This window comes from Nothoprocta perdicaria, unplaced genomic scaffold, assembly GCF_003342845.1.
Source record: "Nothoprocta perdicaria isolate Ctin4 unplaced genomic scaffold, notPer1 scaffold_113, whole genome shotgun sequence".
In the NCBI taxonomy this organism is placed as follows: Eukaryota; Metazoa; Chordata; class Aves; order Tinamiformes; family Tinamidae; genus Nothoprocta; species Nothoprocta perdicaria.
The window spans coordinates 303434-313250 of record NW_020454239.1 but is presented as its reverse complement, the minus strand read 5'-3'; the positions used below and the strand labels follow the sequence as shown (position 1 = coordinate 313250).

General features: G+C 36.0%; 1 protein-coding gene across 1 annotated transcript in view; it reads left to right on the top strand.

The window, feature by feature from the left end:
* The window catches only part of LRRC49 (leucine rich repeat containing 49), a 36858-nt gene that overhangs the window by 2876 nt on the left and 24165 nt on the right, over positions 1 to 9817 (top strand). Inside the window, exons 2-5 of the mRNA XM_026052542.1 lie at positions 243 to 330; positions 933 to 975; positions 2042 to 2245; positions 3685 to 3751. Coding sequence (XP_025908327.1) covers positions 243 to 330; positions 933 to 975; positions 2042 to 2245; positions 3685 to 3751 — 402 coding nt within the window. The remainder of the gene's footprint in view (positions 1 to 242; positions 331 to 932; positions 976 to 2041; positions 2246 to 3684; positions 3752 to 9817) is intronic.

Here is a 9817-nt window from a genome sequence, read left to right as displayed (position 1 = left end):
TTTTTTTTTTTTTTTTTGTCTGTCTTTCTCTTCTTATTGTTATCCAATAGTACTCTTCTTGTAGGGGCTTCTTGTATCCTAGTAGAATTAATATTGTTTTTAGGATTGTGCACTATTCATTTAAGCACATGCAGAATTTTCTGAGAGTTGTAGTTCAGGATTTTCTGATCATGTGCAAAAAAGGGGGGGGGAGGGGACTTGAAAGGTTTCATATTTGTTATGTCTGAAATATTGTGTTACAGTTTGAATTCAGGATAAATAAAGAGCAGTCATCTTTCCACAATAGACTTCTGCAGCATGATCTGGAAAAGAACTATTCAGGAAGGCAAGGTAATGATCAGTATGGTTTGGGTCTTTTTGTCTTCAATATCCTTTTACTATTATTATTAAGTAATAGTGTTCATTACACATGTGAAGTAATAATGTTCTTGCAAAGAAAATATTTGGTGCATTATTTTATGGTAGTATCTATGCATACCTGATGTGTGCTCTTATAAAATCTCCCTCGTTTAGATGATATCATTAAGTTCAGGTGTTGAAGCCATGAAACTGTTGTATAACATTACTTTAAACATCATAGAGTTTTTCTCATCAAAAGAATATGCGATATCTGCTGTGTGACAAATTGTCACCAGCTGTCAGAAATAAAGTAAATGAGTGTGCTTTTGAAAGAAGAAATGGAGGRCTGTTGTGGTAACCTAAAAATGGCAGGAAAGAGCCAGTATATAGAACCACTGAATGGAGACAAAATGCAGTTTCATGGACTATGCATTTTTTTTTTCCTCTTAAGAAAAAAAATTTTTGGCTTTATAGTTAATGGGATGACTTTCTGAAGGATTAGTTCAAATGTTTTGTGCATGATTTTCTGGTAGATAATACAAATTTTGGGAGCAGTTCATCAATAACGTCATTTCCTGTATTGCAACGTACAGCTGAAGAAAAAATACTGAACTCTGATAGGCTTACCTTGGAAAGGTGAGTAATATTTTGAGTGTATTTGAGATTGTCATATATATAGTTGTCATGTTCTGTATGTAGGACTTAAATACATTGTAACTTGCAACTCTTATATCTGATGACCTGAAGCACTGAGTATTTTGGTAATGCCCTTTGTGGTAGATAGCAGGTGGGTTTTGGATAGTGTCTGTGTGGCTTTTGTTTGTTTGGGGTTTGAGTGAGGTAAATGATATCCAATCAGGAAATTSTGTATCGGTCTCCTTATGGTAAAAATACATGTTTTTAAGTATATTTGTACAGCAGTCATCTAAGGTATCAAGATATTAGGATTTTTCCATTTTAAACTACRGATGTAGCTTAAGATGAACTCAGGATCAATCAAGAAACCTATGAAAAATCAGTCTGCTGTATATGAAGTTCTAGTCAGATGGATTAACTTTTTCTGGCCTTGGTTATCTTAAAGACATCTTTAATTGTAAAGACATAGGTTTTTATTTGAGGAGGAGGAGTACTGTTTTTCTTGGCTAGTTATTAAATTTAAGATAACATAATCCAAGAGTCATGAGCTCAATAGAACTGAGGTAGCTTCGAGATAGCCCAAAGATGGGGAAAAAACATTGTCAGAATCACTTCCTGTGTTTTTACTCCACATACAAATACACAAAATAGTCAAATTCTATAAATCAAAGGAAAATCATTATAGCCATATCAAATTTAACTTTAATCTAAACAAGCTGCTGATGTGGGGTCTGGTTGCAACCTTGGCAGGCTGTATTTACTGAAATTTTACAGTGTGGTCACAACATGAAACTTTGGAACTGAGTTATTGTGCAAGATACCTATGTAATAAGCAAACTCTGCATAGGAAGTATTTTGATAATCTGAAAGCATTTCTGTTACATTGTGGTGTGAATATTATAATCATTGAATATAAGAATCATTGCCACATCTTACTATTTTTTAAAATAGAGTTAGTCAATTACCTTAATCAAGATAATGCCCTTTTTCATTTCAGACAGTAATATTGAAGGGTACGTTAATGACTTGTAATTTAAGAATATCTATTTTCTTTTTCCTCCTGCAGACAAAAATTGACGGTGTGCCCAATTATTGATGGAGAAGATCATCTTCGCCTCTTGAATTTTCAGCATAACTTTATAACTCGGATCCAGAATATTTCTAATCTACAGCATCTTGTTTTCTTAGATTTATATGATAATCAGATAGAGGAAATCAGTGGGCTTTCAACTCTGAGATCTCTACGAGTCCTTTTGCTGGGGAAGAACAGGTAAAGCTAATTTAAAGCAGCCTACTTTGGTGTAAATTTGGTGATCTGTTATCGTATCAAATGTTCAGAGTTTTCARTTTGTTATACTCGCCGTGAGACCAGCAAGATGACTCCTTTTCCTGGAGTCTTCAGGCTGCTATCCTCCTTGTGACACATACTTCCTTGGGAGAGTGAATTTGTGCTTGATTGTGGTACTGYGTGATGGATCGGTGTAATAAACTTTCAACCTCAAGGTGAGGGAAGGGAAAATTCAAAATGAACAATATAATGGGAATACAGTGTTGGGGCAATTAAGCTTCTGAAGTTGGTCAAGCAAATCTTGTTTCCACAGTATGTATTTTTTAAGAAAAGAAGTGAGACTAGCACAGGGCCCCTGTAGAATTTCTCAGTAAGCTTTCTCTGTGCAGAGCCAGATGGGATGAGACTTTCTGAAAAAGCATCTGAAATATCCAGGCTATAATCTAAGATGCTGTCAATTTATGATAGATTTTTAGCTACTCGTTAAGGTGGGTGCCTTGTCTAGCTCTCATCTTTTTCTAATGATTTGAAAGAATCCTGAAAAAAAAAAAAAAACAAAGCAACCAATTGTTAACCCATATTGGGAATGATTGTCCTCCCGTCATGCATCAGGTTTTAATACATATAGAAATATAAGTTTTCATGTACACTAATTAGAATATGTTATGACATTCAGATATAATAAAGCTTWATCTAATTTTTTGAAATTTACTTATGAATCCAAAGTGACAGTGATTTGAGATGACAGAGCTAGAAAGTTAATAACTGTATCTTTTTAAGTATTATTTTTTGTATTTTTTTAAAGCAATTACAATATACTGGTAGGATGGCTTCTGTTTTTTAGTCTGTTTTTGTAGCTGTTGAAGCAAATGTGTAGTGTATGTGACCAGTAACACACTCAGCCAGTAGATGATGCTGTTGGCTGTATAGTAGTCAAGGTTTATTATCTCAACGAATAGGACAGAAAAACTCTGATTTTGAAGCTGAGAAGGAAGACAAATAACTGCCAGTCAGAGTTCTGTGTTGCCTATGTAGAGCCAGTGCTTTTTGGATTTTTCTTTATTGCCAGTTCTAGCAATCTCTCAAGAGTCTTTGGCATTCTGATCTTTTTTAAGGGGTTTGGGATTAGCTATTTTTGGTAATATTTCTTGTTGTTTGGATATTTGATTTACTTTGTTTTCTAGTTGTGTAATACTGCTTCCCTTTCATATAAGAGGGCAGAGCATAATGCTCTTATGTTGTATTTTTGACAGAATGGAATGCATGAGCCTAATGCACAGTCATTTATTCTTTAAGATGGTTGAGAGCTTTGTTATTCTTTTTGTTATTCTGTATAGACATAAATAAGACTCATCTTATTAGTTGGAAAATGACAAATCATTTAGCATAAAATATGTTTTGTCATTGTTTAAATGTTTCAGATTAAAGAAAATCTCAAATCTGGAGAACCTWAAAAATCTTGATGTTTTAGATCTTCATGGAAATCAGGTACGGTGTCATAAATGTGGTGTTTAAGCTGCTTGCATAGTAAAAGATGCAGAAAATGTGCAATGCCTGAGCTGTTGTTTTCTCATGTTGCAACTGCAGATGAATCTGGAGCAGCGTAGTTCTTAATCCAAGGTGATAAGTGTTATTTTTAATTGTGGTTTCCAGTCTGCTGTATTTTCAGCATTTCGTACTGCTAGGAAGTTAGAGCAACTAAGATGAGTCATCAGACAGCAGTCATTAAGGTAGACCTGCAGAATAACCATCTAACTTAGGTGTGATTATAACCATAATATGGTCACTCAAAGACATTAAGCTCATGTTGTTTTCTATGTTGTTTTTCCCTATACTATTGTTATTCATCTTAGAAAACAAGATCCCTTACAACTCTGGAAAGGATTTACAGATTCTTACAGGAAACAGTAGAATGAATTCAAGCCCTTGATTCATTTAGACTTGTGAACTGACTTAAGTGACTTGTGTTCTGTTGAGTTTTTCCGTACTTGAGGCTATGCAGTCACATTTGTGTATTCCAGATAGTTTATCTGCATGATGCATGAAGTTTCAGCTGAAAAATGTATGTGAGAAAAATTACTTCTTAATGGGTATGTCAGGAACAGCATGAAGTAAATAACAGTAAACCAGATARCGTTCTTTTTTAAAATAAACTTAGCCATGGAACATTTTATAGCCCATATATTTTGAGCTGTTTGAAACAACATATGGTGATTGGAACTATATAAAGCCAGTGTGTGAATTTTCTGGATTCCCCCTTTGACAGTCTGACTTCTTACTAATGTGTGTTTTATTGTATTATAATTTAAGAGTAGGGAATGGAAATACTCTCAGTCCCAAATAACACAGTAGTTGGTTATTGCCATGCGTGGTAAGTTTGTGGCTCTTGTGAACAGCATAATCAATAGCAATAYGCATGGTGTGGATTAGGAACAGATGCAGTGGAGGAGTAGAGTAACTTTGTCACCAAGAGTCTTGAAGGAGTGACTTTTTAGCCAGGAACTTTGTTAAGAATTTAAGCATAGTGTCCTACTGGCAGCTGCTTGATCAGCTTCCTAACTCTAGACTGCCTGTAGACCACAAATTAACTTGTATTGAGAGTTCAGTATTAAAGCTCTGGAGTATAAATGCTTCTCTGTAGAAAATTTGAGTTATGTGTCCAAGCATTCAGATGGTAGCATCTGCAAATAGGATGTTTAGTTGTCTGTTGCATTTTTATGGAACAAACTAAATGGAGATTCTGAGCATCTTTTCCATCAATGAATGCTATCTTTTTTGTTCCTTTGCAGTTTATGGGTAGGYCTTTTTTTCTAGTTACATGATTAATCTGCATATAATTTTTTGAATGTGTAATGAAGAATGAAGTAGTGATTTTTGAGACACTGTTTCTGATTGTATCAGATCACTGTATTGTTTTAAAGTCTGTTTTTTTGTGTRTGTTTAATTTCTCAATAACTTGCTTCAACCACAGAATTGTTTTTTGAGAATGTTAAAAAATGCATTCAGCTATTCCAGAGTGTAGCAATGAAAACAATTTAATATTACAATTTTCRGTCATACTCTCCCATTAGCGGTAGATATTTTTATGATACTACTTGTATTTCTCTTATATTTACAGGAAATATATGTCTTTATGTAGATTAATGATAAAGCATGGGAATCTTGTATTCCCGATACAAGTCTAAGGATATTCTCCAGAAGAGAGCTGCCTTTGAGGAGGCATCTGTATCTTGTTACCAGGAATAGTTTTAGGTTTTTAATATGTTTTGGAGACACAGTGTAAAATTTGTACTATAAAAGGCATTATTCAGACTTGCATATGTTGTTTTTTGATTGTACTGATTACAAACTATTTTTTCATAAATGTAAAGGAAGTTTTTTTAAAAAACTTCATTGCAGGAATTGTCATTGTAGTTAAGTTTGGCTGGAGGAGAGGGGRCTGATACTGAACTCTCCTGGAAGAAGTAAATGAATTCCTTTAAGAATGATACTGATCTAAAACTTGTTGTCCGCTCAACTATAAAGTTGTTGCAGAGATTGTAATTAGCGTAAAAAAAGGGATGTCATTTATATGAATGTAGGTGAGATCGTAAGAAACAGGTCAGCCTCACCTGAATCCTTGGGAAGGTTGTGGAACAACTAATCTTGGAAAGCATTTCCAAACACATTCAGGGCAAAAAGGTGACTGGGATCAGTCAGCTTGGATTTATGAAGAGGAATTCATGCATGACCAACTTGATAGCCTTCTATGGCTAAATGTCTAGTTCAGCAGATGTGTGGAAAGCAATGAATTTATCTTGATTTTTAGGAAGGCTTTTGACACAATGTCCTGTAAATTCTCATAGAAAGACTGCTGTAATATGGACTAGAGAAATGGCAGGAGGCTGGTTGAACTGCCAGACTGGAAAGGTTGTGATCAGCGGCACAAAGCCCAGCTGGAGGCCAGCTCACTAGTAGTTAGCCCCAGGGGCTGATACTCTTTCTCATCATTAAGGACCTGTGTAGTGGGGCAGTGACCCTGAGGAAGTTTGCAGAGGCTGCAMACTTGGGCAGAGTGGTTGGTGCACCAGATAATTGTACTGCAGTTCAGCAGCAGGCTGGAGCAGTAGGCAAGCAAAAGCTCATGAATTTCAAAGTCAAGTCCTGCATCTGTGGAAGAATAACCTTTTGTGTGGTACAGAGTAGAAGATGACAAGCTGAAAAGCAACCTTGCATTAAAGCATGTGGGAGATGTAGTGGGGAACAAGTGGAACAGAAGCCAGCAATGTGCCCTGGTGACCAAGGCAGCCCAAGATGGTAGCCTGTACAGGGAAGAGCATTGCCAGCAGGTTGAGGGAGGTGATGCTGCCTCTTTGTTCAGCACTGGTGAAACCTTATGTAAAGTGTTGTGTCCAGCTAAGGGCTTCCTAACCCAAGATATACATGGATTCACTGCACTGGGAGGAGTGCAGTGAAAGGTGATGAAGGGACTGATGTATCTCACGAGGAGAGAGCTGGTGCTGTTCAGTCTGGAAAAGAGGTGGCTCAGGGCTTCTTAGTAATATGGTTAAACACCTCGGGGACAGTAATGACCGTGGGGCTGAACTTGTCTCAGTGGTGTCCAGTGAAGGATAAGAGGCAGTTGGCCCCAACTGAAATGCAAGGAAACTGCTTTAAGCATAAGAAAAACATTCCTGTCAGGAGGTCAGACCCARCAGGCAGGGTTTATAGAGTCTGGGGCTGGAATAGCTATCTCTAGGAGCGGATTCCAACTTCAACTGTTCTCAGGTCCTCTGATTTGGAGGTGAGGGTATCTTTCACAGAATTCACTATCTTTTAATTATTTCCCCTCTTCTGGCAATTAAGAGACAAAAAAAAAAGAGAATTATTTTGACTGTACTGAGGAAATGACAAATAATTCTCTATTGCAAAAATGTCACTAATAAAGCCACAAAACCCCTCTTTATTGCATGAATGAAGACTTTTGTGGCAGTGGATTGAACTATAGTGCACTGAAACAACATCCTATTACAGTACTCACTGAATGGTAGTCTGTATTTGAGGCTAGGAAAAACAGTGTTCCTGTGGTTTTGGTGTTCAGAAATCCCACACATTTGATGGAATTATGTAAGAAATCTGTTGGTCTTTAGTGTACTTCCTGTAGGGTATGCACTGAAGGCTTCTATTCATCAATTCTCTTCCTGCTTTAGGGTAAAGGTTGATCACATGTCCCTTTATGGAATATTTTAGTGATTGATTTGTTGAAAAATACCACAGTTGAATTTTCTTCAAACTGGCTGATCTGTCTGTTATTTTTATACAGCCATCCTGTGTGATTCCTATTCTCCTACATCCTAGAACCCTCTTCTATTTTGAGGCGCTTTGTCCTTCTGTACAGCAACTTTATCTTGACTGGGTTTCTTACTTTCCCAAGTTGCCACTCTGGTTAATGAGCACACATAGTTCTTCCTAGAGAAGTCACTGTCTTAAGAGGAGTGAACATAGGTGAGCAGATTTCAGTGCTATTCGGAGGTACAAGGGGGTGTAGTACCAAAAGCTAGCTTAAATGCAGTACTCTAACATCACCAGCCTCCCTCAGTGTGGAGAGACAGATTAAGTCACTAGAAAGTGTTTCAGAGTGTGGCTAGATTCTAGTAGATGAGAAGAATCTCTTAGTGAGGAGAATCTCGTCCCTASGATGGATCCCAACATGCTGAAGTACAAGCAGAATGTGACATAGTGTAGCTTTCTGGTTGGACAAYGATGTGTGAATGACATTGCCTGTCAACAACACTTGTTACTGTATTAYAGAACATAGACGGTTGTATTGCTGCTTGCAGCTCAGGAGATACCGAACAATCTCTCTAGTCTTTTTCATACAGCTTGGCTTCTCTGATGTCATTAATTGAAACTCATAATTTAGTGTAGTAGGTTATGGAGAGAAACAATCCTGACTCCTGCAAGTTATTCTGCAAGAGTGGTTCTTCAGTGAATGTGATATTCCATAGCTCTTTTGGAGCATGTTGAAGGTACCCGTATCTGGCAAGAAATAAGTATTATTCCTTAATTACTCCTCCCTTTTCTTTTTCTTTTATAACTTGGCAGCAGTTACCATGTTTGCAATAAAAATGAAAATATTTTATATGTAATACCTACAGCATAGTACCTGACCAAATAGTTTTCACTCTTACTTCAGTAATGTAAATCACTRAATAATACAAGTAGTTCTTGCAATGACTTTACGTTTATTTAGGTTAGAACCTATAGTGAATAATGTATGTCCTCTATGTGTTGCAACTGATGTCAGAGGATCACACAACAATAGTAAGCATAAACTCATGCGCACAAAAAGATTATGCTGAAATTGAAATGCGTTAAACTGTAATAGGAAGTTAAGTTTCACGACACACAGCAGTTGTACGTAAGATTTCAGCTGTCACTTTTAATAGACACAATATAAATACTCAAATAGAATTTTCCAATTCTTCAAAAATTCTGCTAGAGTCTAGCTAGAATTTTTTTGGGCGGGGGTTAGTGTTTGTGGAGCTGTAACAGTTCAGAGGAAAGCTAGATTGCTTTTTTAGTCTCTTTCCCTCCCCATTTCAAATGTAAATCAGTTGCTTGACAAGGTGCAGCTTGTCAAGCTTGTAAAAGTGGAATTTTTTTTTACTTTTCATTTCTCCTCCCCTTCAAGCTCTTGGAAAGAGTTGTTATTCACTTTTTGGAAATACTTTGATTTATTTGGGTACAGAATATCTTGACTAAATGAAGTTTGTTCTGAACTTTGTCCTGTCTGTCCCTCTTCACCCAGCAGTGAGGACTGAAATGGGGAACAGAATGTGCTTTAAAATATCAAAATGTAGCATTCTGAAATGCTTAAATGCAAAAGTGTGTTTATTAATTTTTTTTTGGAGTGAGGTGGTGTTTCAAATCAAACTTCTAAATTTGTTGTGTGAAAGAACATCCTTTCACATAGTAAAGGTTCATAATAAGAAAAATCTGTGTAATGCCCAATAAATTATTTCACTTTTGTAGTCAAGGACAAACACAAATTTCTTGCTGTCACTTTTTTCCTGGTTTGCTGCATGATTTAGTAAGCTGCTTAATTTTAATACTTACTATTAAAAATTGTAAGAAGATGCAACCTCCTAATAACATTAAGTCTATGTAAAGCCTCTAATATTAACAATAATACAGATAAATGGATAGTAATATAGTATTGTTTTCTTCATAGTCCTTGCAATTGATTGTGTGTATTGTATACTTTAATATACTACAATTAAAATTTTAATTATGTTGATTAGTGTCAGGCTTGCTTTGCAATGCTGCAGAGAACTGTTTCTTTAATAAGGATTAAGAGTTTGGTTGTATAGCAGGGTTTCAGTACAGGACTGCTCACCTTCCACCTTGTGAAATTGATTGGCGATGACAGAAGATTCTGAAGCTGCTTTAAGTGTTTTGTTGGGTGTTTTCAAGTAAAGTCTTTTAATATTATGTATTTGAAAGGCATTTCAAAATGGTTAATAATTTTTATTAATATAAAATACTGTTAAAAGTGGTAGAAATACTACTTTT